The 27421-nt window shown below is 43.3% G+C and overlaps 2 protein-coding genes and 1 long non-coding RNA gene across 8 annotated transcripts; all 3 read right to left on the bottom strand.

Annotated features, from left to right (window-relative positions):
• Positions 1-137: 137 nt before the first annotated feature.
• PRPSAP2 (phosphoribosyl pyrophosphate synthetase associated protein 2) lies at positions 138-16303 on the bottom strand. Of its 3 annotated transcripts, XM_069810438.1 has the most exons (12): positions 16175-16303; positions 13603-13722; positions 12857-13007; positions 11649-11701; positions 11458-11524; positions 10275-10447; positions 9187-9302; positions 5586-5641; positions 3023-3171; positions 2195-2265; positions 1333-1479; positions 138-821 (listed from the first exon to the last, which is right to left on the bottom strand). In XM_069810438.1, the coding sequence occupies exons 3-12, from the start codon at positions 12973-12975 to the stop codon at positions 663-665; spliced, it is 1110 nt and encodes a 369-aa protein (XP_069666539.1). In that variant the 5' UTR covers positions 12976-13007; positions 13603-13722; positions 16175-16303; the 3' UTR covers positions 138-662. The 3 variants fall into 3 exon arrangements, with proteins under 3 accessions (XP_069666539.1, XP_069666540.1, XP_069666542.1); XM_069810439.1 differs by lacking the exon at positions 13603-13722; XM_069810441.1 differs by lacking the exons at positions 11458-11524; positions 12857-13007; positions 13603-13722; positions 16175-16303.
• Positions 16304-16454: 151 nt separating this feature from the next.
• LOC138690391 (uncharacterized) lies at positions 16455-21845 on the bottom strand. Of its 2 annotated transcripts, XR_011329240.1 has the most exons (4): positions 20550-21845; positions 19378-19493; positions 17348-17398; positions 16455-16776 (listed from the first exon to the last, which is right to left on the bottom strand). It is a non-coding gene; the product is annotated as an uncharacterized lncRNA (long non-coding RNA). The 2 variants fall into 2 exon arrangements; XR_011329241.1 differs by lacking the exon at positions 19378-19493 and having other exon boundaries at positions 20550-21843.
• A 2085-nt stretch (positions 21846-23930) lies between these two features.
• Positions 23931-27373, bottom strand: LOC104317775 (chemerin-like receptor 1). Of its 3 annotated transcripts, XM_069810435.1 has the most exons (3): positions 26972-27373; positions 24495-26384; positions 23931-24457 (listed from the first exon to the last, which is right to left on the bottom strand). In XM_069810435.1, the coding sequence occupies exon 2, from the start codon at positions 26364-26366 to the stop codon at positions 25281-25283; it is 1086 nt and encodes a 361-aa protein (XP_069666536.1). In that variant the 5' UTR covers positions 26367-26384; positions 26972-27373; the 3' UTR covers positions 23931-24457; positions 24495-25280. The 3 variants fall into 3 exon arrangements, with proteins under 3 accessions (XP_069666536.1, XP_069666538.1, XP_069666537.1); XM_069810437.1 differs by lacking the exon at positions 26972-27373 and having other exon boundaries at positions 24514-26941; XM_069810436.1 differs by lacking the exon at positions 26972-27373 and having other exon boundaries at positions 23931-24494; positions 24533-26941.
• Between the last annotated feature and the right edge of the window lie 48 nt (positions 27374-27421).

Below are 27421 nucleotides of genomic sequence, written 5' to 3'. Positions count from 1 at the left end.
GAATCCCGTTCATATTCCACAGTAACACGTTGGCATAAAAGAATCAATTAACTTCTTGATTTCTTTCAGTAACATAATACCTACAAATCATTTTTAAGTGGACACACTTTAGAAGACAAGTTACTAGTACATGAACATTTTTAGAAAGCTCACACAAAACAAGTCTTTATTCTTTGTTGCAGAAAATAAATACAGGTGCATATTTCATATGCTTTTCTATAAAAGCACTCCTACAAAATCACTTAACTGCATACAACAATACAACCTTTTTGGCTTTTAAAATGCAAATATTATACAGTCACTTCATTTTATTATCTTTTAAAGCACTTGTAGCAAGCAGCTTTGGAAAAGGAATGCTTAATTTAGAAGCCAAATTCTTGCCTCAAGTGTTTTCTGGGTTTTTTTCCATCATGTATATAGTGCAACTAACCTAAAAGCAACTAGAACAGTTTTTTTTAAAATGTTTATTTCCCACCCACCCCCAAAAAAACCAACCCTGCAAAGGAAAAAAAAAAAAAAGCTCTTAAAAACTGTTCTACCTTGATACTTAAACCAAGAGAAAATAAAAAGTGGCTCAAATATTAAGGTAAGCATGATGCTTCACAGCTCATTATCTGTTCACTTCCAGTTTGGCCTGGGGTGTTTCTTTAAAATAAGAAGCATTAATCATCCAGTCCTATATTTCTGAAAAGGTACGACATTGACTCCCCATTATGGATCCTGCGAATGGCTTCTGAGAGGATCATGCTGATATCCACAGTCTTGATTTTAGGGCACTGGAGTTTTTGTATTTCATGTGGAATTGTGTTTGTAACAACCACCTACAGAAAGAAAAAAATCATCAGAAAGACGTTAACTCCATTACGTTTTCCACCTCCCATATTAGAACTGCGAAAGGGAATGTCCACCCACCAGACCCTTGCTGATGAAAATAAGATTTTACATTACTGTCAGGGTCAAAATCTTAGGAAGACCCATGGATTGCTACAGGATTGCATGTATCCATGGATACTAAAGGCACTGTCCTTCCTTCCTTTCATTCTGCCATGCAGGTCCAAAGTAAGGTACAAAAATATCCCCCGCACTGATGGGAAAAGTCTGCTAATACTGCCAGTCCATCATCTCACTACTTCCCTAGTTTCCCACTGCTATAGTTTAAGGAGGCTTAGATGCTAATATTCTAGCACACAACTCCATGGTAAGAAAGCCTGAACCCAGAAACCTCCCAGCTAAATTCTTAATGCCAGTATATTTTAAGAATCAAATCAGGAGAAAATTGCTTGCTTAAAAAACCCAAAATCATTTGATCAGAAATTCAGAATCCATGCTTACTTCATCGATTGCAGATTCCTCTATCAGTCTGGGAGCATCTGAAGATAACAGGCCATGTGTGGCCATTACAAAGATCTTGTAAGCCCCCCTTTCCTTGAGGGTCTCTGCTGCGGCAAGAAAGCTGTCAACGTCATCTATGATGTCATCCTGTCAAAATAAGATTGAGTCAGTGAAGATTCACCATGTCCTCAGACAGATCAACACAGCACACCCAGATTGACATTACATCTTCTTCAAGTATAACAGTTTACGGCCAACACAAAACAGCCATTTTTATTGATGCTGTTCTTCAGACACCTGAGCTAGATGGTGAGGGCCAAAGAACAGAAAAGCAGAGTGTCCAAAACTACTGCAACATCAAGGGGCAGAGGGATTGCTCCATGAGGGGAAGAGGGAAAAGCCCAGACAACTGACATTCATTCAAAAACCAAACTAACAGGAAATTGGCCTTTCCCATGACAAGCCCACAGATTACACTCTGCTTCAGAGAAACCGTAAGATGGCATCATCTCTACTTCACTGGCATTTCCAAACTCACAGAACAGAAACATGGTGATTTTCCCCTAATCTGATGTATAAGCACCACCTGAAACTCCTCACCTTCAGGCAAGCACTTGAACAGAAATTTATCTGGCCTGTCCATAGAAACAAGGTCCAAATGCTGCTTTTCAGCACAGATCTCTTCAGAGTTCACATGGTCACCTTCAGTAAGTGTGCAGAATACTGCCTCATGGTGTAAGTGCAGTATCAAAAGTCCACCATCAACCAAAGTTTAGTTGCTGATACAGCAGAATATCTACTTGATTTCTGCAACTTTAACATGTTTAATATAATTTATCAGAAGTGATGGCATCTTACTTACCACGATAATAGCTATTCTTCCTCCTACATCTCCAACAACTGTGATGGGTGGTTTTTCCTTGGGAATCAGCACTAATTAATGGCAATTTTTTTTAGATGGGTAGAAAGGAGAAAGAAACAGAAAAGCTTATACAATTTACTTCAAGTGTGGAAATGTCTGCTTTGCATGGGTCACCACTGTTATAGAAAGAAATGCAGCAACAATTATTTCAACCATCACACCATTACTGGGGAAAACACAGCAGGATTTTAATACATAGATGATTTTTTTAAGCTTAGCCAAAGCATTAACTACATTCATTTACACCCAAATTCTTAACCGATTCAATTAATTCTTAATTTTAGTACAGAGAATAGAGTGGCTTGCAGACACAACCAGTTCAATCACCCTACTGAGATCCAATGAAGTCTTGCTCGCGCAGCTATAGATCACATCCACATTCAGCAAGGTTACTCTGTAAAGGCCCGTGACATTACACAGCTACGCACAAAACCAGTGTCAGCTCAGCTTATTAGCTCTGTGTCCCAGAAAAACTCCAACAGGAAAAATAAATGGCAAAAAAGCCAGGCCTCTCTGCCAGCAGCTCTTCTGACTACCCATAATGACACAGCCCCTCCCCTACACAGGGCACAGACCTCACATACAGCCTCGCACTAAAACCATGGAGAAAGAGCATCAAAAAGGAATCTTTTTTCTCCCTACTAAGAAAGAAGTAATCTTCTTTCCCCCTAAAGAACCACTCCTCTTTGATGGTCCATCACTGCCAGCCCCATTCCCCAAACCCACAAAAAACAATAGGTGAACACTTTTACACACAAACTTACTTACTGGGTATCTCCAAACTGGGATGAATAGCAGCTACATTTTTGGCTGTAGGTGGTGAGTGTCGACCATCCACCATGTCAGACTCAGCATCTTGAGCTTCCCCATGAATCACAGCAATTCCCAACCGTAAGCGCTCAGCAAATGACTGTGCCCTGCAGGGAAAGGGTTAAAAAAAACAGAAATACATTAAATTTAAAATTATTTACATGCATACAATCCTAATCTATTTCCATTTTATTTTTAACGTTTCAGAGGAAAAATGGAATGATCCTAAAATTTTAGGAAAACACATAGAAGAAAGCCCTTGCCCCTTAGTATCTTGTTTTCACCAGGCTTGTGAGAGTCAGAATAACCTTGCAAGTACCGATACTGCCCTTGAAGCAGCAGGATAAATGCTGCAAGTCACATAATTCTGATTACTCCCTTCTGTCACATAATTCTGATTACTTCCTTTGCCCAACAGTCAAAAAAAACATTTCCTTGCCTTCAGCATTCTTGAAATCCCATGCTTTAGCAGGTCTCATCTAACCAACCAAGAATAGCCTAGATGTCTGGATTGTCTACATTTAATAGGAAATAAATATTCACATGAAAACAGAAAACAAGTGTTCACCTATTTATTTTTAGCAAGATTTGCACTAAGTAAAGACAATATTCCTGACCTTCTGACACATGACCTTAGATATCCTACAGAAAAGAGAATCCAGATGAACATTTTGCCTGACAAACCACACCTCAAAAGTTAAACAGCCCAGATTTTTTACAAGCTTACAAAAACCTCCTTCACCATGCAATATTTTTTCAACTAAAATTAGAAATTTATGTAAAGAAGTATAAGGTTAGCTGGGGGAGTGGGGAAAGCAGAGTCAGGAAAATAGGAATTTCACAGACAGTGCTTATATCCCAGATACTGGAAGCAGCAAGTGAAAATTAGCAGATTCATCCTACATTACCTTGCATACCCAAGAGTTTGGTATCTAGCCTAAACCCATGATCTAGTATCCTTCTGGTGAAAGTGAGCCTGGCAGGTTGAGAGTGAGTCACTTTGTTCTAACATTAGCATCTAAGACCTGTGGCCTGAATCACCTCCTTTACGCTTAAGCCTTGTTTCACTATCCAAACAACTCAAAGTCCACAGAATAATTTGCCCATCGTAATGCTCAGTTAATTAAAAACAAAGAATCTTCTGCCCTGTGGTTATCATACAGTGAGGATATTTTTTCAAGTGGTTAACTACAGATAAATTATGGTTTCAAACATATTTATCTTAAGAGTTATGACGAAGGCATAATCCTATCAACAAAATCATAGTAATTACTCTAAAATGCAATATTAAACTGAATAAAGTTCAAAGTAACAGTAAAATGAGTTATTCATTTTCCAGTGAGCTCAGAAACCACAGAAACATTCTCAACTTCATCAAGTGAAGGTTCTCTTTCACAGTAAGCATTCATCTGAAAAGTGTTTTTCTTGATTAGGCTGACACATTCAATCACCCTTTTCCAAATACAATGTACCTCCCCAAATACTGCTCTTAAATGCTCACATGTACATATGAAGAAGCTAAACAATACAGCTCTGGGGTCCTCTCCTACACAGATCGGTTACCTGTGCAACTTATCTGTCTGATCAGTTAAAGGTATGTGTAGACTACTTGCTGGCATGCACAATTACTTGATGAGCATGAAAACAAATGCCTGCCTACACCCAAGAGGGAATACTGACACCAAGTAAAAGAAACAGTCAAAGACAAGCAAATGTAAAATAACTGGCCAAAACAGAAGAAATCACATACAAATTACTCCTGGAAAACAAAGATGATGAAAGATGAAAGTTGTTCCCCTCACTACACTTCTACAAACAGAAGTATTTCTGATTTGCTGTATAAAATAACAAAAACCTTTCCTACAAAGAGTATCATGATTCCTTGGCATGAAAGTCTAGATAACTTTTCAACAAACTATTGGCTTGTCACCACAGCGAATACAGTATCTCTTAAACCATTGTCCAACTCTTACACCACCTGCTGAGAGCAGTGTAATTCCAAAGAGTTTAGGAATAGTCAACCAAAAAATCTTCATGGGTTAAGAACAGTTGTTCAGCCAACAAGGACTTCAAAATCAAAATCATCTCAAACGTCAAATCGTGTTTCACCATACTAGTTGGTAAGCCATCTGTATTTAGGATCTGATCAACCATGTTCTAAGTTATGACCATGTTAAGCAATTACTCTGGATTAATAGCATTATACTTCCAGCCATTTTAATTAATTTACAGCAGGAAATTTATAATGAAAATGCACACAAATATAATACAATTAAATACCTTCTTTATCCTAAGCACTGTACTGACCTACCTCATCCTTTTGTTTGTTTGTTTTTTACTCTCCTTAGATTTATTATGATTACAGCAATGATGTAAAAACTACACATCTGACAAAGTAGAATTGGGAGGGATTTGAAGGCTGCATCTTCTAATTATTGGATATCTGTCCTTCACTTGATCCTAAGAACAAAATCACAATAGAGATTTCCTGCTCTAACACAAGAGAGCAGATCTTACCCACCTCTTTGCAGACGCAGGTGATTTGGCCACAATTACAGCATTCCTGTAGTCTGGTATCTGTAGTAAATAACAGATAGCAATGTCTACTTCATATCTTCAGACAAATTTTAACTCAGTAAGAATCAGAGAACTTTATTTTGCCAGAAGAATTTTAAGCATCGAACATTTTACCTAACATAAGAAAGCAACCTCAAGAATCCATGGTACATGATCAAAGTTCACAGCTCAGTAAAAACAGGTATTTAGAAAATTCAGATATTAACTTAAAACTGTACCTTTCATAAACACCATGTTACATTACAGATTACACAAAAGTAACTGCTTTAGAAGAACACCAGGGCTACATGGACAAGTGTTAAAAGAAACAGGAAACCATGAAAATTGAAGTTTCCTGTTCAACTTAATTTGTCTTGTGCATGCACACAGCAGTCTTTAATCACTTGAAAACATAGCATTTTATCTACTTCCTATTGTTTTTCAGTGTACACCAAAAAAAGTAACACCTCTCTGTCTCTCCATCACATCATACTGACTCTTTATATGGATGATCAAAAGGGATAAAAATTCCGCATTCACTGCACTGATCCTGGAGTCACAGTCTAATATTGCTGCAAACTGTCTTCTATGCAGATCAGCACTAGAGGATGCAAATGCCAACAGCAGCAAAGTGTATGGCCAAGAAGTCTGGGCTTCATTTCAAGGTCTGATGGGTACTTCAGTCAGTCTTCACAAGCACAGTCTACTCCAAAGTTTGCTGCCGCTGCCCTGCCCCACTCTCATACTGGCCTTTCACTCCCGACTCCTCCTCTTCATTTAGCCAGCATTTTAGTCCCCATCTCTCCAAAGTTTCTTATCCTCGTCTCCATTTTCCCTACAAACAGCAACTCCACATTAGACTGGTCTTTCCCTGTCCAGAACTTCTTGAGCATTCTGCCATTCGCACTCCCAGCCCTCCTTTCTGACAGCAATCTATACTCCCTCTAATGTCTGATCTTACCCCCTTCCTTGCAAACTCAGCATTTTCCTTCACTGTGCTGCCCTGGGACGATCTGTCTGCCACAGAGAGCAGCATACAGAGAACCTGTCCTTCCATCAGTTGCTGTAACAATAGTCCACAGCCACTCTCAGCTTCAACAGCTAGCAAAGTCCTACAGAGCAGATTCAATCCTCGAATCCCAGTGTTCAGGGACAGGAGACACTTTACTAAATACGTGCAAATTGATCTGTTACAGTTGTAATTTCACAAATTCGGAGGGGTGATACCCTGACATCCAGTTCATTGCCTTGCTGCCAGAGGTCAAATACCAGTTCCAGAGCATGGAAATACTGGGTTTTTTTTCCCCAAACACAAGCAAGGTAAGTTCTTCTATAATCTTATCCTCAAACATACAAACCACACTGGCTGAATATTTCCAAAAGCACTCTAGCTAGGAAAGGCATGGGAAAGAAAAAATTAAGTTCTGAATTTGGGCATGGGCCTAACCAACTGAAAACAAGAGCTTTCCTGAGGACTTGTCAGGCAACATTAATAATCCGCAATGCTACTAACTCCACCTATAATACTGGGAATTCAGCATGTTCTGTCCTTTATAAACACTTAGTTATACAACAGGCTACAAAGATTAACATGATGGAAGGTATGGACAAGGCAGGGCCTGCCACTTGACATAATAAAGGCTTTGATCTTGTTCAGACATCATTGCCTCATTTTTCCCCTGCCAAATTATCAAATTTGTTCTCAGCTCTTTAAAAATGAAGTCAGAAAGCCAGAAATGTCATCCAAAACATAGTAAGTCATCAACAACTCCTCGTAACAAAGAGCTACGTCACTCTAAGATTAACATGTACGCATAGGAAAGAGAAGACACTGAGTATTGAACATTTGCTAAGCATACAAAGGAAAATCACCAAATTATTTCTATACCACATTAATTTCACTGATTGGACTGTCTTCATCCCAGAACACCAAGTAATTCTCTCCACACCTATGCGTAAATTCCCAACAAGGAACAACTACAAGCCCTCATCCTCTTAACTTTCAGTTAAATGCTTAAGTGACCTCCGTTCTTATCAAGATCGGCTCTATTTCATGCTACTCAATACACCCCATCACAACTCCCATTTGAAACATTTTTCATGCTTTGGCATTCACGATGCAGGATATCTGGCAAGCTGTTGCCACCATGAACTTGAGATGAATACTAAATTCTTCCTGAGCAGCACTGGATGAAACTTTTAAGAAAAGATACTATAAATGACCTGGCTGGTGAAGGTACTTGCCAATATAGATCCCATGTGATCAGACACATTCAGTTAACTCTAGTTTTAGCAAGTCATCTCAAGGACAAGCAGAGGAATGAAGAAATGAAAAACTGAAAGTATCTTTTTAAACCTCTCTACACATACTTCAGCAGATCTCAACAAATAATCATTTGTTAGACTGCACAGCAGTGCCAGACTCAAAGCTGCAACAATTCTTTGTAAACCATCAAGAGCTCATGTACCAAAATGCGCTTCAAAACTAAACCAGGAACATGATGTTATCGACCATAATCCATACATTCAAGCAACATATAAAGGCATAACTTGCCCTGTGTCTGCGTATTTGGTTTTCCACTTTTTTTTTCCTTTTTTTAAACTTATGAAGTGCTTACAATGTGCAATGCTTCTTCCCTGGTATACAAGATGAAGGACTGTGGCAAAGCCAGAGCCTGGAATTTTGTTCTAACATCCTCTTTGACTCTAGTACCAAATCAACTGATCACGACAGATTCAAATGGTAACTGATTCCCTAAACAGATTTTAACACTGTCATAACAAAATCATGTCAGTTTGGGTTTTGGTTTGTTTTTTTTTTTTAAATTGAGGCATTCATATCTCTTATAAAGAAATAGCTTGGATATAAAAGTAAGAGTGAGCTAAACCTTTCCTCTCACCAGGAAGAAAGCATTTGCTTTATTCCAAATTACAATTAGTCAGAGGCATACTATGCATCTTATACCTACAATTATCATTCATACAATTTGTACGTATGAATCTACCAGGAGCACTTCTCAAAGCACTTATAAGATGGAGAAATGGACGCAAAGAACATCAGAAGTTAAGCCCCTCAAGTCAAGGCATGCTGAACAAACAGCAGGTGAAGATTTCCACACAAGAAGTCATCTGTTCTTACTTTCAGAATAGAATCAACAGGCTCTCTCACTTAACCTCCAAAGTGTTTTCATAACGCAATATAAATTACACCTACACAAGCAGTCCATCCTATAAATGTCAAGGAAACTAGAAATAGGAAAGGAAGAGTGGATATCAAGTGCAAAAAGATCCTCTTTTTTTTAAATACTAGTTAGTGGAATATATCTAAGACAGAACAGTATCTCTGCATGGATAAAAAACCACCAGCTCTTCATGAAAGCAAAACTTAAGCCTGTGGGGAAGAAAAGAACCAACTGCCTCAACACCATTCCTTGCCCCAGCATGACCTTTCCCCCTTTAAAATTCTGTTTGAAGATTTAGTCTTTTCAGAGGAGTTTGCTTCAGAAGCCTTGAGACATGACAAAAAATAATTTAAAAAAGCAATGGTAATGGCAGGCATTCCTCACCTCTTCTTGGATGTACTGTAGTAAAAATGGAGACGCTCTCAAGTTATCAACTGGAATATTGAAGAAGCCCTGTATTTCCTTCTGATGTAAATCCATGGTAATAAGATGAGTTAGTCCTTTTTAAAAATAAATAAATAAATAAAAAGACATACAGAGAAGCACATCAAGAAAAGTAAGAGAGAACAACAGACACACTCTTTATTTCTCTATTAAGTTTCACTGAAGTTTGTCCAGAACAAAATCTCTAAGCTGCATTAGAACAAGAATACTATACTCAGTGAAAGTACATAGCATATTAACTATGTCCCTCTTAAGTACACCGGCATTATCATGTTTTGAGATTTCCACAGTGTCCTTTCAAAAAGAACCTCAGAACACTCTACATAATTGACTCAGTAGTGCCACACTGAGGCAGGTAAGATTTTTCTCAACAGATGACAAAATGGAAGCACTAATAAGATAAATTGTCCTATGCCCCATAGCAAGACCCCAGCACAGCTAATGTTAGAGTACTGAACTCCTGAAAAATGGGCCCAAATTCTAATCATCAAAACATTTCTCTCAAAATAAGAAACCAGATCACATTGTATTCATTGTAACTGCCCATTTTTCCCAGAGACAGGAGCAAAACAAAAGGAGCAGAAAAGGCTCTTATTGAAGGCTGTGAAAATGAATAATCTCATTATCCCACATCATCTCAAATGTAAAAGACAGACACAAAGCGTATTCATCCAACAGGTAAAAAACAGGGTAGAAATGACAAAACACAACTGTTCAAGAGTGTTAGAAAGGCAAAGAACAGTATTATGAGAGATAGATATCATGGCCCAAAGCAGCAGAGTCCAGCAGACTCATTTTGCCAGCTCAATAGGACACAATGTAAAATGGCTGTTACAGGCTTGGGTTTTTTATGAACTCATCATTTGGAAACATTTCTAACTACATTCTCCTTCCTATATGGGTTTTAAATTCACAAAAAAAATGGCAGTTATTTTTAGACTCCCAACTTGTGCACAGACCTCTAAACCTGAAACCTGACAGCAGGAGCCCCCATTGCCCTGATTATTTCATACAACCTGAATTCTTACCAGCTTTGCACATCATTGAAGCCAGTAGTTTAGAGACAATGGAGCCCCTTTTCCTCATCTTGCACTGTTTGCTGTACGGGAAGTAAGGAATCACTCCAATAATGCTTTTGGCACAGGAGGTTTTACAAGCATACACCATGATCAGGAGTTCCATGATCGTAGTATTCACATCCCTGGAACGAGAAGCATCTAGTTCTGTATCTCATGCATAAAAATCCCATATTCAACACAATATTTATACCCACTCCAGGGATTTCACTCCAATGCAGTAGAAAGTATGGTGACTGAGCAATCTTCACTAAGAATCCAGCTGTGCACCTCAGGACAGCAAGTGCCCTGGACCCAACATTTTAATTCTTCATTAGAATTACACTTCATTTTTTTCTTCACTTGGCTATTTTGGGCAATTCAGCAGATTTTGTTATACCATTTTCAGGCTTTCAGTAATACAGCATGTTGCTGTACCAAAGCAGTCCACAATTTATCTTCAACATCTCCTTCTATTCTGCACAAACCAAAATATATGTATATTTTTTGATATAGATAAGCTTTTTTTTTAAAAAGAAGTTTCAGGCTTTAAGACATATTCCTCTATGCTAAATATTTAACAATTACCATCTATTTTCTGCCCTAAATGAAAATATTGAGAGGGTATCTTTTTAGATGAGAAATGGTCATCAACTAAGAGACCTACTATTTCTGTTGTCATTAAAAAAAAGGTCTCAGCATTTGTAAAGTTCTTTTCACATTAAAAAAAAAAAAAAAGTTGTTTTCTGAATCAGGGGACACACTGCCTAGGAAATGCTCCTCCTACATTTAGAACTTTGTAATGGTGCTGGAGACAGGGTAGCTGAAAAGGGAAGAATTTAAAGAGAATGACAAAAGCAAAAGAACGCACTTAGCAAAAGAATGCAGAGACCCAGGGAAAAGTTTCATTGACATATTCACTGAAAATTAAAATAACAGAGGTTAGCTTATACTGAAGTCTTCTTTATGCACATATCAAGAAAACCCCAAAAACAGTAACAACAAAAAAAAACACAAAGAGAAGCCTCTATCTAGTTAATCTAAGCTTATTATAGTGTATCATACACATAAAATGCAAAGAAAAATTAAAATAGAAGCATTCCTATGGACAACTCATGTCAAAACGCTAGCACAGTGTCTTTAAACAGTTACTCACTTTGAAACTGTTTGGATGATAAATACATCCTTTCCTCTCACAGACTCCTGAATCTGCACTCTTGTTTCTGCCAAGAAGAGAAATATGTAATATTTGCAATAGCAAAACTCAGCAGAGTCTACGAAAAGGGTAGCCAATATATGCACATCATAGTTAGGTTAAGTTTCCAGTTTTGCCAATTAAATGCTCACCTCTGTTTGGCTCTTGATAAACCTGAACCTTCCCCATCTCGACGCCTAAGCGCCTGCAGGAGCAGAAAAAAGAAGTCGTCAATATGGGGAAAAGAAGGGCAAAACAAATGCAAAACCATACAATGCAATAGTTACTGAAAAGGCTATATTTCACAGGAGAAAACCAAGAAAAGAAAATCCCAAACCATAAAACCAGTAATTATAGTGGATATCTCTTAACAAAGCATCTACAATTTCCAGAAGCTGCACTGCAGGCTAAGCTAAACTAATTTTCAAGTCAAGCTCAGACGAACAAGCAGTGGAAAGAAAATAATGCTTGATTACTAAATCACGTAACAATTTCTCATTTTTCATATATATTTCTATATACATTCTATATATGTTGCCTTATATATATGTATATACACACAGCAACATACATATACACAATGCTTAAAAGACGACTTTAAAATCATTCTCTATAGAAAAAATGTCAATGTAGAGTAAATAGGAAATACTAGCGAGCTCTACTCAATGAATAACGGAAGACTAATGTCTGCTATATTTACTCCACTTCAGTATTAGCAGACCCTCATCACTAGAAAAAGGAGACAACCAAGTATGCTACGCACTTATGCCCAAGTCCTTGCCATGCATAACTTGAGTTCCTTTGCACTCTCCTTTCTCCTCCTATCTGTACCTAACTTTGGGTACATAAACCTCAGGAAGAAATCCATCATGTGCTATACTCCTGGTAATGTTGTGCATCCCAGTACCATTATAGTAGCATGGTAAAAATTTACTTAAGTCATAAAAGTTCTGCTGAAGTTATTTGTGCATTTAAAGCTAAAGAAATGTTGCCATCTAAAATATACAGCGAGTGGGACGGACGCAGCTTTGCTGTCTAAGAAAACTCCACTACAAGGAGAGTAAGAAAATTATAAAAACTTCTGCTATGATTATTTAACACTATCCAAACACTAATTTTCCCATGTGTTCTCTGTAACCTACTGCAGCCAATCACAACCTGCCACTGAACAATTTAAACACAAGTTATTTTGTTATTGATCTGTTGAAATACACTGTAATACAGTGCACTAGATGTTCTTGCAAACCGTGGCAGTTTTCCAACGTAACTTTCCCTAAACAGAGAAATCAGTCTTTACTAAAATAAGTCCCATCATAGTAACACCAAGATCCTAAGCTGCCCTGCAGGAAATTTTACTTACTCAGCAATCCTCTTCGATAGTTCCATGCATGACGAATTGGAATTAGCTGAAAACAGCACTAGTCCACCCTTGGTTATATTCATGATGGCCCCAATTTCAGTTGATGGCACACAAAACATCAAACCTAAGTTGTTTTTCCACTTCTAAAAGACTGTAAGAGATCAAAGGTCTGTTAAGGCCACAACATTAAAAACAAAAAAGAAACAAATTTTTTCTGTTTAGAAAGTGAGTTTCCTATAAGCCTGTATTTTCTAGCATTCTTAGTATTTGTTATCACCACTTCAACAGTACCAGCAATATACCCTTACAGAATGTTGTGACCCACAAGCCATACCATTTACTGACCTAGCTCAGCATACCTAACTAGAAGGCACAAAGAAGGGGAGCTCAGCCTGCCTTGCCTTCCTTCTCCTGCCCCCAAGCTTTACATACCCTCCAGCAGAATGCTTCCTTGCAGGCCTCCAAAGATACCCCCAGACAACTTCCTAACTTCAACAGTTTTTTTCTTGGGGTTTTTTTTCTTTTTTTAAATGTTTTCCTCAGGCTATCATCTAGTAACACAGATTCTCTCTTCCATCAGCTTGTCATGAGCAACATTTATTGACTTTTTCAAGATCACAAAGCCAGCGGGAGGTAGAACTGAGCTAAACAGAGCTCTTGGGTTCTGGCTCTGCTAAATTAGCTAGAAGAGTCTATTTCCATAGGTGCGTATCTTTCCATCACTTGGCAAAAAATCATAAACTTACAAATAAGGATGAAAGGTAATGAAGAGTTCAATAAAGCTGGTAGGTGTAAATAATGACCTCTTGCACAATGCATCCACTTGGTGAAGCAGTTGTTATCATTCTTTGATACTAATATTTCTCCTGTGAAAACAGGAGAAAAATATCAAGAGGAAATCAATACAATTTTTTTTCCAAATAAAGGCACAAACCACTAATCCCAGTGAGGATTTGATGGGATTCCATCTCGATACTTTTTATTCTTCTTTGTAACATGACATTTTCGTGACTTCTTCTACTATAACATTTTGTTCAAATAAAACAAAATAAATCACACTGACCAGCAGCCACTGATAAGACCAAAGTAGCATTCAACTCAAAAAGTCCTAGGCTACTGCACTTCACTTCTGCTGTATAAATAGTCCAATCCTTCATCATCCATTTCAGCATTATGTAGGGGACTAAAAATATCAAATACGAGTAGCATAATTCAAAACAAAACAAAAGTAAATAGAAGTTAGGATAAATTAATAACTTATTTCCTGGCAAACATCTCCCTGCTGAGAAACATAATTATCTAAAGGCACACATAAGGTGTTCCAAAAAGCTGATGGTGTATCAACTATTAAGTACTCCAAAACAGCACCTAGAGGAAAAAGAACAGTTTTCATCTTAGAGGAACAGCTGGCTAATTCTATAAAGAAACTCATTCAGCCCACCTTTACAACTAGACATACTCCTGCTCAGTTTGACCTCGTCACAGAAACTGTACCTGATTTATTCTCAGTTAAAAGCCAAAGTCAAGTCAGGAACTTCCTAACAAAAATTTCTTCATGAAGCATCTATGCTGTGCTCAATTGCTGTGAATGAAAACCTGCCTGTCATCAAAACTTTCAAACTGTGCAGAAAGAGAGCACAAATAGCGACAACTTCAGCAACAGAATTTGAACACCTAGATGTTTTGACTCTACTAGAACCTGGTGCTCCCCCATATACCAGCAAAGCAAGACCCCACCCCTTTCAGCCTTTGCTTTCAGATGAGAAGGTAAAAAAAAAAATCATCGTAGAAGGCAGTATGGTTACAGACATGCAGTCTCAAGCTCAACTATATCCCTATAACCCTCCCCAACTAAGTACCCAACAATTTAAGGGGAAACTTATTTCTTAGCTAGTGTTTCTTCCTTTGTTCTGCTGTACACTTACTCTCTGTAACTCCCAGCTGTCAACTAAGGGCCATCATTCATCAAATATTCATAATGGTGTTAAAGATACATCATAAATCCAACAAAGTGAGCATGTACTAGAAATGCTTTTAGGTCTCAAACATCACCTGAAAGCACCCTGCTTGTGTGATTAGATGGGAACAACATAGAGACAACTTTCAATGTTACTAAAAACATTCACATGGTGTTTTGAAGACACAGTTTTTTCCAATGTGTTACCTTCTTTGATCCACGGATTAGGGAAATGAGGAGTTAAGAGATCTGCTGAAAGACAAGAGTTGTTGGTTCCTGATTATTGTTCAGGGTGCATTTTACACCACAGTGAGATACTGACATATTCACAAGCAACACTGAACATATCTCTTCACATAACAACAGGTCAAGGACTTTCTTGGGGATGTACTTCAACAGCAACAAGTGGCCTACAGTGTGCGGGGGGGGGGGGGGGGGAAGTTGCATTTGTAGATGTATCAACCTTGAAACAGGTGTTGGGATGACAGAAAGCTCACAAAACTTTATTAGATGTGTAAAGACATGACTGCACAAGGGTACATGGGACTATAAACTCTCTGGCTTGAGGTGGACAAATCTTCCAAGCCTGCATTAAATTTGGGAGAACACACGCACCACAGAGTAGGCTGCAGCCCACAAACTCCTACCCTTTCTTTTGGGCTGCACACAATTACACAGAGACGCCATGATGAACACAACAATTACTGGACTGGGTACACATGACACCCTACTCCCACTGGCTTTACACCTCCAAGAACTGAGCATGTCCACACAGAAAGCAAGAGAGGCAGGAATAACTGTATGGGATAACGATGGTGCTAAAGAATTGATCCTCACGGGCTGGAGGGCAACTGAACCCTCTCGCCCATCTCCCCACGGGGAATTTCCCCGGCCCAGAAGGGCCCTCCACACTAACCTATCGCCCTGGGCTAGACGGCAGAGGGCAGACCCTTCCACCCCACACCTCCCTACAAGTCCTTCAGCTGCTCCAGGTGGGTTACACACGCCCTGGGAGGGGAAGCCCGCCCAGGCACCCCAGGGTACCTGAGGATCCCTTCCCTCCTCCCAGGGGAGAGGCCTGGGCACGCCGCCGCCCCCAACGTGGGAGCGAGCACACCGCTCCCCTTCACCTGTGGAGCTGGCGGACGGCGAGGAGCCCCCGGCAGCCCAGGAAAGGGGCCGCCCAGGAGAGCCCCCCCCCCCAGGGCCCCTGAGGGGACGGCGACGAAGCCCGTTCCTCAGGCGGCGGAACCCCGTGTGGGGAAGGGGAGAGAGCGCTGGGGAAGGGGGATGTCCTGCCCTCACACAGCCGGCTGAAGTGGGCTGAGCGGGCGGGCGTGCCCCTTTCCTGAAGGCCTTACCTGCCGGCTCCGGCCCCCCGGCCCCGGGAGAAGGCAGCCCGGCCGGAGGGGAGGGGGAGAGGCAGAGGCAGCGGCGGAGCTCAGCCCCTCCGGTTGTCCGCTTGCAAGATGGCGGCGCCGCGCGAGGGAGGGAGGGAGGGAGGGAGGGCGCGCGAGGGGCGGGCACGAGGCGACGCCCTCCCCGCCGCCCCCCCCCGGAGCCTTCCCGCCGCGGCCTCGCGGCGCGGCTGAGGGGAGTCGCTGCCGGCGCCATCTTACCCCCTCGCCCCCGCGATGAGGAATGGGATACTGTAGGGACCCCAGTACCAAGGCCGGATTTTAGCTCCCCCCCCCCAATAAAGAAAGAGCACGATGGGTGGGTTCCCCACCAGGGTGGTGAGAGCCCCGATTAAAAGTCCATACGACATAAAACAGCAGATCTCCACAAGGTGCCGGGTTTCGGAGCTCCCACGCCTGCATCCCTGTCAGAGGGATGGCCGACCGCCACACTGCTCTGGGTACCACCACCACAGCTGTGGGTCCTCGCCATCCCCGCTGCGCACCGGGGTGCTGGCTGGCCTTTGCTATCAGACCCAATGGTGTTTCTAGAGGAGGAAGATTTTCTGGAAAATAGATTAAGAAACAAATCAGTGGTCTCTCAGTTCCCTTATACTGTCTAGAGCATACACAATTTGTCCGGAGTCCCATCAGTGCCCTCCTTGCAACATAAATAGGTTAAACTGGGTGAAGATGCATTTGACATCGGCAACAAGACGCTGATTTTAGTCACCCCGTTTAAAAGCCCAGCTTTATCACTAGACAGCACCCATGACAGAAGTTGAGTCCTTTCACTGCTTTGACTAAGTTACAGTCAGCCTGCAGAGACACAGGAGGATAAAGCTCTTGCCAGGGCTTCCCTCTCTAAAGAAAGAAAAAAAAAAAAAAAAAAGCACCATGTTTTCCCACTAGCTGGGTAGCTAGAAGCTGTTTTAAATTACTCTTTTCAGTATGCCCAAGATGAACAGCATTTTATGGATCAGAATTTTACTATTTAGTGTAAAGGTACAAATCAGATCCTTTCTGCTGCAGCTTTTCCTCAAAAAAGGCAATTAAACTTAATTATTCCTGGACTGCAGGATGCATTAGAGCAAGGCCTTGAGCACTCCAGCAGATAACCTCTGGTACTGGCCTTACCATGAAAGAGGAAGAAAGGCCACAGCTGCCAGGACTGCTCACCAAATGTGCCTGTAAAAGGACAACATTTAGATTTATATTTTCAAACTGCAGTTTCTGCCATTACGAGATGCATTTTCCATTTTAAATATTCATGGGCCAGCGTTTCCCCGTATTTCACAACATTTGCTTATTGCTTCACACGTTCCAAGGTTTCATCAATTGTCTCCTTTTTTGCTTTTTCAACAGACTCGGAGCTAGGGAAGGAGAGCAATTTAACCTGGAGCCACTGAGCAGCTGCCAGATGTAGAGCACTCCACTTGCAGCACTCACACAAAAGCAAAGGCATCTGTTTGAAATATGTGAGCAGAGAGGCCATAAGCCTCTTTGAACCCTCAGAGATGCAGCAGTGATCCTCTGCCTTTCCTAGAATCTCTTCTTAAGAATTACACTTAAGTGTAAGACAATAGACCTCTCCTAACATCTCGCCACCCCCACTGTTCTCAGTCTGTATTTTTCTGCCTACAGGCTGGTGCTTCCACAGTTGATTCAGGGTCGTTGACCCTAGTAGGGTCTTTTTTTGTTTTGTTTTGGAGCTTTTCAGACAAAGGGGAAGGGGGTTTTGAGCATTTTGTTAGCCTTTTCACAGAGCAGCAGAGATTTCTCTCTTAGCATCACTCTTCATCACAGGACTTCACCACATGCCGGCATGGCAGAGCAGTTTAAGGCAGGACAGCTAGAAACAACACATGGTGAAGCACTGACCCATAATGCAATTAGCAGCCTTCCCCAGAAGCATTTTTCAATACCCTAGGGCACCCAGAATTTGCTGACTATTTGATTTATGCTGCCCCAAATTCCTGACATTGCTTAAGCAAACCACAGGACCAGGAACTAAAATATTCTGTCTTCTGATCCTTTTTATAAGGCTGCTGCCTTTGTTTTCTCAGAGCAAATCAATTTCTTTCCCACCTCTGTTTTTCTCGTCAGAGGAATGTGACTTTAAATCTCAGCTCCCAAGGGAGAGGGATTTGTTAATTTTACAATATGTTATCCCAATGCTAGGAGTTTAACAAATAGTTGCTCCAAGATGAGCACCTGGATTTTATTTCATTTATAATGATTCAATTAGCAGTCATCTAAGGAATTCTGAAAATCTCCTGGGTGTGAATATACTGGCTCACAGAGATTTGTTGCTCTTAATCCAGATGGAACCCTGGCAAGCAGAGATGTGCAAAAAACCGCCACGCCTAGTCCAGCCAGGGTGAAGGGCACTGCTCATCCAGTGCTTGGCTGGACGACAGCCTGCATCCATCACCTGAGAGAAGACAAATGCTACTGTCATCCAATCTCCTGAGCTCCATCCATCACTGCTCAGCCAGGTTGGCTTTTTGTTTTGTTTTAGGGGTTTTGTTTGTTTGTTTTCAAAAAAAGGTAGATGTTAAAACTCACCTACCAAACCACCTGACAATTATCAGACATGGTACACCAAAGAAACATTTTGATTTGATCCTAATGGAGCCCTGTGAATAGGTTTGGTCTCCCCTAATGAGAGAGAGAGATCCTACAAGGCATCCTGAAAACATCCTCTACCCTACTCAGCCCCTCTGAGCCTGCTGGGAGGTTCTGCAGCACACAGGCACTTCCACACTCAAGGCCACCACCTCCCTCCTCCCCTGCCTTCAGCTTTACTGCCTTGGGAGAGACTGTGTCTGATTTCGAGAAGATGCTGCCTTGGATATTACCCAGCTAGGGAGGCAGAACTCAAAGCAGCTATAAATGTATTTCTGAATCAAGGGAGGGAGGAGTAATTTTATAATTTCTTGGGAGTGATCTGGAAAATAGCATTCTCCACATCTGGGAACCTAAAGTGCCTTAAAAAAGGCCCCAGAGCAGAAAATACATTGATGTGAAAGGCTATGTGAGTAGATAGCACTCTCTTATTGTTTTATCAAATATTAGTGCCTGGCTATCTACAGGAAATAGGCACCGACTCATTGTGTTACAGTCCTGTTCCTCCTGAGTCACAAAGCTTTGACTGAAAGACTCACCAAGTTCAGTTTGTTTTCCTGTTTCTAACCGTGCTCTCAATTCCGTGTCAGTCTGCAATGACTAACAGATCTGCTGCATCAGCTTCAGCACAGGCACGGGGTTATCTCCAACCAGCCTTCAAACAAAGAGGCGAGAGGCTTGTTGGAATACCCAGCGTTTAACAGGTCACTGCACAGACAAACGTCTCAAGCTGGATGAGAGGGCGAGGGTTGGAACAAACACTGCCCTGAAACAAGAACCGGCAGTAGCGCCTTTTGCTTTGTTCGCGGATTCTCTTTGCTTTGCGGTGTTTGTGTGCAGTTCTGACCTGCAAAGTCTGCATAACATCCAGTTAACATCTATCACCTTCTGTTTACAGATGTGGTTTGCCCTTTGATTTGCCTTTAGACAAAAGCAGTTGAACTGGACAGTGAAATCATGTCATTTTAGGGAACATGAACAGCTACAAAGTTAGTGCCAAACACTAGTTAGTGCCCTGTTCCTCTCTGTCCTACCTACTGGATCCTAGTGTGACTTGCCATTTACTGAACTAAGCTACAGCTCCTCTACAAACAGAGGGTGCGCATGCATCGTGCCCTGTACAGGCGTTTCGTGAACATACAGGAAGGGCTTGAGTTAGTCACTACAGAGCAAGCCTGCAAATTAAAGCAGAATTCAGTACAGGAGAAAAGATCCTGTGCTTTGCATACACAGCTGCACAGTGGATATACTGGGGGGTATAAAGAAAGATTTGGTACCAACCCTGCCCCACACAGCTAAGCACAAGCTGGGAAAAGTGCAGGGAAGGAGCAAAGTGCAACCAGCAAAGAGCACCCTGTTCCCTTCCCAGTTCAGTGCCGATCAGGCCTGACCCTGGATCGGCAATAGCAGGTTAACTCCCATGCTGGGTGGGACCCTCACCCAGCTGCTACGCCAAGAAAGGCTGAGGAGACCTGGGTAGCAAGGCTTGGCCTGCACCACTTACTAACACTATGACCAGTATCTCTCCTTCACAGAGAAGCTTTTTACCAATACCAGTCCTGTAACTTGCCATATTGTTTCCTGCCTGACTTCAGCAAGCTCTGGAAGAGGTTCTGCTGTCAGACCTCCACGCATGTCTTTTGCTTTACCTTATCTAACAAATTGATTCCCCAAGTTTAATAAGAGTGGGACACTTAAAAATTTTACTCACCAGGAAAGTTTCACCAGAGGAAAGGCATAGGGACTTCTAGGTTTCACAGAGGCTTTTATTATCTCATTAAGTTCTCCTTAATGAGAACTTCCTCACCTGCTGCAGTCTCCCTCTCATTCATTTGCACCCACCATCATGCTGATGGTACTTTCAAGGCTGTCTTAGCTCCCACCCCTTCCTCCCTCCCTCTTTCCTCTTAACTATTCTGAGCCCAGTTTCTATTTCCATGCTCTCATCCAGGTCCCAAGGAGAAAATACCTTCTCCTCTTGAGCTACTGCTTGCCACGTCCTCCTTGGCTGGTTTCCTCCCTTATATCTCTGCATCTTCTCCCAGCTCCAGAGTCACCTGCTGTACTCCTCCAAAGCAAGGCAGCGAGAGCTCTTGTTGAGATCCCTGACTTACGTGCTTGCTAAAACAGTGTAGAACTGCCAGGCATAGCAATAATCCACAGCTGTTGAGGACCTACTCTGTGCTGCAATGCACCCCAGGCTTTAACTCCTTGAGATTCTTGATGAATCCTCATCTAATATCCTGTCTTCGTTACAGAATCAGCTGTGTCACAAGACCCAGTTACACCATGGTTGTCCCTCAGCATGCGTAAACCACCACAGTTATTTTCTCTTGCACTAAAGATATAAGAACATCTTACCATCCTGCTAGACCCTAGTCTGACCAAAACTGTAACACTGATGCAGTGCCACTTAGGCCTGTGATTGAATCAAGATAGGACACAGGCAGGCTGTAATTTGGATTCTGCCAATTCTCTTTTCAGCATACAGAGGTCTGTCATCCCTCACCCAATAAGGCCTGATGACATAATTCTTCCCATCTACACCAGCTAGTGAAGTATCACCGTCCCTTGCTACCATCCTTGGAGGGCAGCTCTGGACCACAGCTTCAGCCAGTGCAGTTTCTGCAGTCAGAAGGCACAGCCTGTGACAAATCCTCTAGCCAAAAATCACCTGCCAAGTCTTTCTGAGCTCTTCACCAAGATGTTTTGGTGATTCTGTATTTACCTTGCCCAATATCAAATTATTAGTGACCTCATCAGACTGCTCACCCTGGTCTGCTAATTCATACCAAACTCTCTGACTATCAAAACTTGCTTATTCTCTCAGCTAAGGCTCCCCCCTGCACAGCCTGAACCCCGCACGCCCCAATGGCTCGCTCTGCCCGTCCCAGCCCACTGTTTGTATGAGTGGGGCTGTTGGATCAGCCCCTCCATGGGACCAATGAAGGCCTCACACCAGCAGGGCAGCAGGTTCAGCATCTTTCTCAATCACTGCAAATACTAGGGGGTTCAGGCTGTTCCACCCATCCGATCGCATCTGAAAGAGCCTTGAGAGCAAAGCTGCGTCAGAGGGGGGCACAGCTGCCAAAAGAGTCATTCAACTTCTTTGGATTGTTTGCACACCTTTGGAAAAAAATTTCCCCCCTTTTTTTTTCATTCAAGCTTTTCTAGATAAGCACATGACAAACACAAGTATCAGAGAGAATGAACAGCCTGACTTCCAGTTAGGAATGAAGGACTATCACAATTATCACTGTGATGATGAGATAGTCTGAACATGAGGGAACTCGATACAATGGGAGATTTATCTTGGAACCAGTCCCTTGGCAGCCTGACCCCATACTGGTGTCAGCATGGTTTCTTATTGCACAAAGGCTAGGGATCAGACCTGGGATGACAGACCCATCTCTATCTCAAGCGCATCCTGTAACACAGCAATGGCCATTACCATCGATCAAACATTCGCTTCCCTCTTATTTCTCCCAGCAGTATTTTGGCAAGTGTTCTCAGGAATGGCTTTCTGAAAGCTTTCTCAGTCCGTTCCCCATCATGCAGGGAGATGTTCAGCTTTGTAAAGATACACTATTTTGCTTAGGCATAATAATGTGCCACTTAGAGCGGAGGTAACTTCTGGGAGGGATATTGCAAGAGGGAGAGAGAGCAGCTTGGTCTCAGGTCTGGGTTCGGATGGGGTTAGCCAGTGAAACAGAGCTGCTGTGTGAAAGGAATGCTGGGCTAGGCTGGGATGCCAGGAAGGAGATGGTGCTCTGTAGGTTAGTTACCTACCGGTATTCCAGTGGTAATTCTTCAGATCACCCAGACACTCTGCTTCATTTAAATCCTGTTGTCCCATGGGAACCCTGTACCCACCTTGAATGTCCAAATGACCCAGAAAATTGCTTTCTTTCCTACCACAAACCAGGTAAATACTTCAAGTCTGGAGCTTCAAGGGTGCGGGGATGAGAGAGGCATGACAGGAATCTGAGGCCTTGGTCCAACACTCTCAGAGACTCTTGTCACAGGGAATTACGTGGGCTCTGCAAACAGATAAGGAAAACCAGAAACAGCAAATGCTGGTCTGCACAACCTTGACACTGCAATCGATGCTGTAGTTTATCACCAGGAGCAAGTAAATAGCCCCTGAGTTGCATGCTGCATAGCAAACATTGCAGTTTTATCTGGATGACAGGCAGCAATTTGTGGCAAAGGGTAAATCTCTCTGTTCACTCATGCTTGACATATGGATGGTCCTGTTACATTCCCTGTTCTCAGTGGGTTTATGCATGATTTTAAGGTTAAGTACATGCATGCCTGTAGGATCACAACCTTCATATAATATTGCCTGGCCCAGCAGACCCATAATTAATCCCTAACATGTTCAAGTGACAGCTCTCACTTGGTAATGTCATCCATGCAGAACAACGAGGTACGTGTAAATTCGTCAGTTCGGGCTGTGAGTCAGAGACTTTCCAGCCATCGGAGCAGTGAGGCTCCAAGGCAGGTTTCTGGCAGGGTGAACGGGACAAATGGTAGCTTTGGCCATTTTACAGGCAGATTGGGCAGGCCAGGAGAGGGAGGTGTGATACAGTCACCTAATCGTTCAGCTGCCTAGGATGGGCTGGGAATGACAGCACCTCAATGCCACCATTCCCTTTTACGTGACCAACATTTTCTACTATGAAGATTAAAGCAGTTTATAGGCTGATCAAGCCTAGGAAGAAAACGCCCACCATCTTCATCCTGAGCAGTTTGCAAATGTGAAACTGGAGTAGACCCAGCTCAGCCACACTTGGTCTTCTTTCTTCTCCAAACCACTCGTTCTCAAATGTGCCAAAAGGTCTGAAACCCAACGATAAGCCAGAGCTGCAGGCTGGCAATCAGATCCACATGGACAGAGTGCCCCAGGCAAGTCCTCACACCCAGGTTGAGTCCTGTCTACTTCAGTCATGAGAGTTGCTGCTAATGCCAGTGGTTTCCAAATTCTGAGTATTTAATCTTTTTATCTAGTTGTTCTTTTACCGAAGATGAGCATGCTCCGTCAGGTTGCATCAACAAGTGTTTTATCACACAGGCAACACAACAGGCTGGGTATGTTTTACATAAGTTTAATGGGGTTTAATATTCATTCACCAACAGTACAAAATGTCAGATCTTCACTATTTAAGGGCCAGAAACATGTCAAATGCACACACACAGACAAGCATTGCTCAGCAATAGTTATGTTGTACATCAAACCTGAGGAACTGGAGCACAACCAATAATTTGTCCTGCCACACATCTGGGGAGAGAAAAGATGAGTGTCTTACTAGCTATTCCAGACCCAAGAAAAATACATATAGCCATTTCATTTAACCCTATTTCTTTAAAAGCTGCACGTGTAGGAGTGCCTCTGGATGGATCCCACTGCACGTTCAAGCTGCTTTTTTTTTAAAAATTATTTTGTCCTTAAGCTTTAGCAGCCCATGCACCAGACTGGAATGATACATGGGAAAGGATTTTTGTATTTTGTTAACTAATTTAATTACAAGGGACATGGAATAGCTCTCCCCTCCCTCTTCTTCTCCTCTGGACAGCCAAAATGCTGACCCAGCTGTACACCTCAGCACAGCCGTACACCTCACCACAGCCATACACCTCCAGCACAGCCATACACCTCCACCGCAGCTGTACACCTCCGGCACAGCTGTACACCTCCGGCACAGCTGTACTCTGCCAGTGCAGCTGCACCCGATTTTGCTCCCTGGTGAAACCCCAGCAAAGCTGAGCTGCCAGGGAAGTCTGGTAAGGGCAGGGAAGAAAATCTCCCCTTGGGTCGCCACGTGTAAATGCACTGCAGGCAGGTGAATCCAACAGAGATGCAAACAGGATTTGTCCCCAGATGCCTCCCCTGGACGCGTACAAGGTGACCCTGGGCTAGGCAGCGTGGAGAGCACCTGAGAGCTCCCTCCTTGAGAGCCCCAGGAGGAAAGGAAAGGAAAGGGAGCTCTGCCAGCAGAGTCACAAACCCAGCGAATTTTATAAAGGGTCCCCTGTTAAAAACTGGAAGCTGTAAGAGATCAGCAGCGCTGAGGCAACCAAGTCTGACAACTGGCAGCCACCACCCAGGCTGTGATTGCCCCCTCAGCATGGCCAGCCAGGGAGATATTTTGCCAGGTATGATGGACCATAGGGGGATGGAAGAGATAGAGAGACACAAGGCAGCCAAGGAAGCGACACAAGGAGCAAAATGTACTTTGACTTTCCCGCCCTGCTGCAGCCCCAGATGGTTGTTTAATTTCTGTAATATATTAAGTCATAGTAGGTTTGAGATACCTCCAAAACGTGAAATCACACTTCATTAGCATGCGCAGCCCTTCGCAGCCCCCAGTCCTGCGACTATAGCTCTGAAATGAAGGGAAATCGCAGAGAAAAGAACTGCCCCCTCCACACCAGTGCCCGCTCAGACCCTCGGGACCTCCGCTTCCGAAGCAGACCTGGACTTCCGCCGGCTGGTCAGACTGCCCAAGACCGACTCCTCACTGAAGGCCCCTTCAAAGGTCGACAGGATGGACTGGCGAAACTTCTCCTTGAAATCTGGCCCCACAAATACGTACAGGATGGGGTTGATGCAGCTGTTGAAGAAAGCAAGGCTGGAAACCAAGGGGATCCCTATGTAAAGGGCCATTTTCATCTCGTGACTGGAAGAGTTTTTGGATATTTCCAGCAAGGAGAAGACGTGATAGGGGAAATAACAAAGGAAAAATGAGACTGTGACAGCAATGATAATTCTGTATGGCTTCGCAGAGTTGGCTAACTGCCGCCTTTTCAGCTTGACAGCAACGATGCTGTAGCAGATGAGAATCACCGTGAAAGGGATGAGGAACCCACATAAGAATCGCGTTATGATCATCGCTTTATGCCGCATCCTCCACAGCCTCCGCGTTGCCTCAGACGTGTAGTCATCGGAAAGTGCAAAATTATTATAGCAGCTGGTGATGTTCCTGGAACTGACCACCGTGTCCCGAAAGACGAGGTACGGGGAGCTAAGGAGGAGAGCCAGGACCCATGTCCCCAGTGCAATCCTGGCTGCCAGTTCCGGACTCCTGCGGTTGTGAGACCAGACAGGAAAGGCCACAGAAACGCAGCGGTCCATGCTGATGACCGTCAGGAGGAAGACGCTGGCGAACATGTTGAGGAATGCGATGGTGCTGTTCAGCTTGCACAGGAGCTTCCCAAACGGCCAGTGAAAGCCCAGGGCGGTGTAGGCGATGCTGAGGGGCAGGAAAAAGGTGAAGATGAAGTCAGCAATGGCCAGGTTGAGGAACCAGACAGAGTTCACTGTCTTCTTCATCTTGAAGCCTGCGATCCAGATGACGAGGCCGTTCCCTGTCACCCCCAGCAAACAGGCAATGCTGTACACCACCATGGAGAGGATGTGCATGCTCTTCTGCAGGCCAGAGTAGTAGTCATGGGCAGTGGCGTTCTTGGACTGCACGGTGGGGGAACTGGCAGAGAAGGGCGAAGGGGAAGAAGAGATGCTCTCCATCACCGGCAAGCTGGAGTCCTGAAATTGTAATAGCACACACCGCTATTATCTGCAGCTCCTACAGCTCAGGGGAGGAGAACATCTTTGCTAGTGACTGTACACAAAATGTATATGCAAAGCCAGATTATATAACTTAATATATAATTAATATAAAGTCCTTCTCGATAGCATCTGCAGCTGCACATCACAGAAACTACCGCGACCAGAGAAACCGACCCAGGTTTTGCTGCTGGCGTTGGCGCTGCTGGAACACCACCTCCATAAACAGCCTACAACAGCAACCCAACATGGGCCGGCGGCAGAACCGTGGAAACCCAAATCCCTCAGCTATGATGGGTCCTCTTCAGATGACCGATGACAAATTAAGATAGCAAAAACCATCTAGACTGATAAAGATTAGGTTAAAAGACTGTTCCTGCAACAAATACTTCCAGGGCGATGCACTCCAGTAGGCAGAACAGTACCTGAGGTGTATTCTGGTGTAACCGTCAGCCCTTCACCCACAAACCTTCCTCCTGGCGAGCCCACCGTTCTCCTTGCCCTTTGGCACCCTGCCTTGGCCCACCGCCTCACTGGGTTCAGGTCCGGGTCCCGTCAGGACTCACCACGGCACCACGCTCCTTGGCCGCTCTGCCCACAGCGGCTGGTCTCACCTGCTGGCTGACTCCCCTTTGGGACGCTGCTTCTCTCTGGAGTGACTCACGCTGCCTCGTCCCGTTTTGCCATGGCTTGGGATCACGAGGAATTTAGTCGGATCGCTTATTCCCTAATCTTGTTCCTCAATTTGTGGTACGTTGATTTAACCCCTGAAGCCCCGGCGGCCACAGGCTCCCTCAGGCCGCTTGGCCAACCCCATCGGCAAAGCACCAGGAAAACACATCCCCTCTCCTGCCTGTGACACTCACACCCCCCCATCCCAGGCACTGTCCTTCCTCCCGAGTGCCCGGACACCCCACCGGGCACCGGGGCTGCCCTGCGGCCGAGGCGGGGGGAAGAGGGGGACCCATGGAGCACCGTACCGGTGCTGCCAACCCATGTGGCAGCCTGGCAGGCCT

The sequence above is a fragment of the Haliaeetus albicilla genome, chromosome 22, assembly GCF_947461875.1.
Source record: "Haliaeetus albicilla chromosome 22, bHalAlb1.1, whole genome shotgun sequence".
Lineage (NCBI taxonomy): Eukaryota > Metazoa > Chordata > Aves > Accipitriformes > Accipitridae > Haliaeetus > Haliaeetus albicilla.
This window is presented reverse-complemented; position numbering and strand designations above follow the sequence as displayed.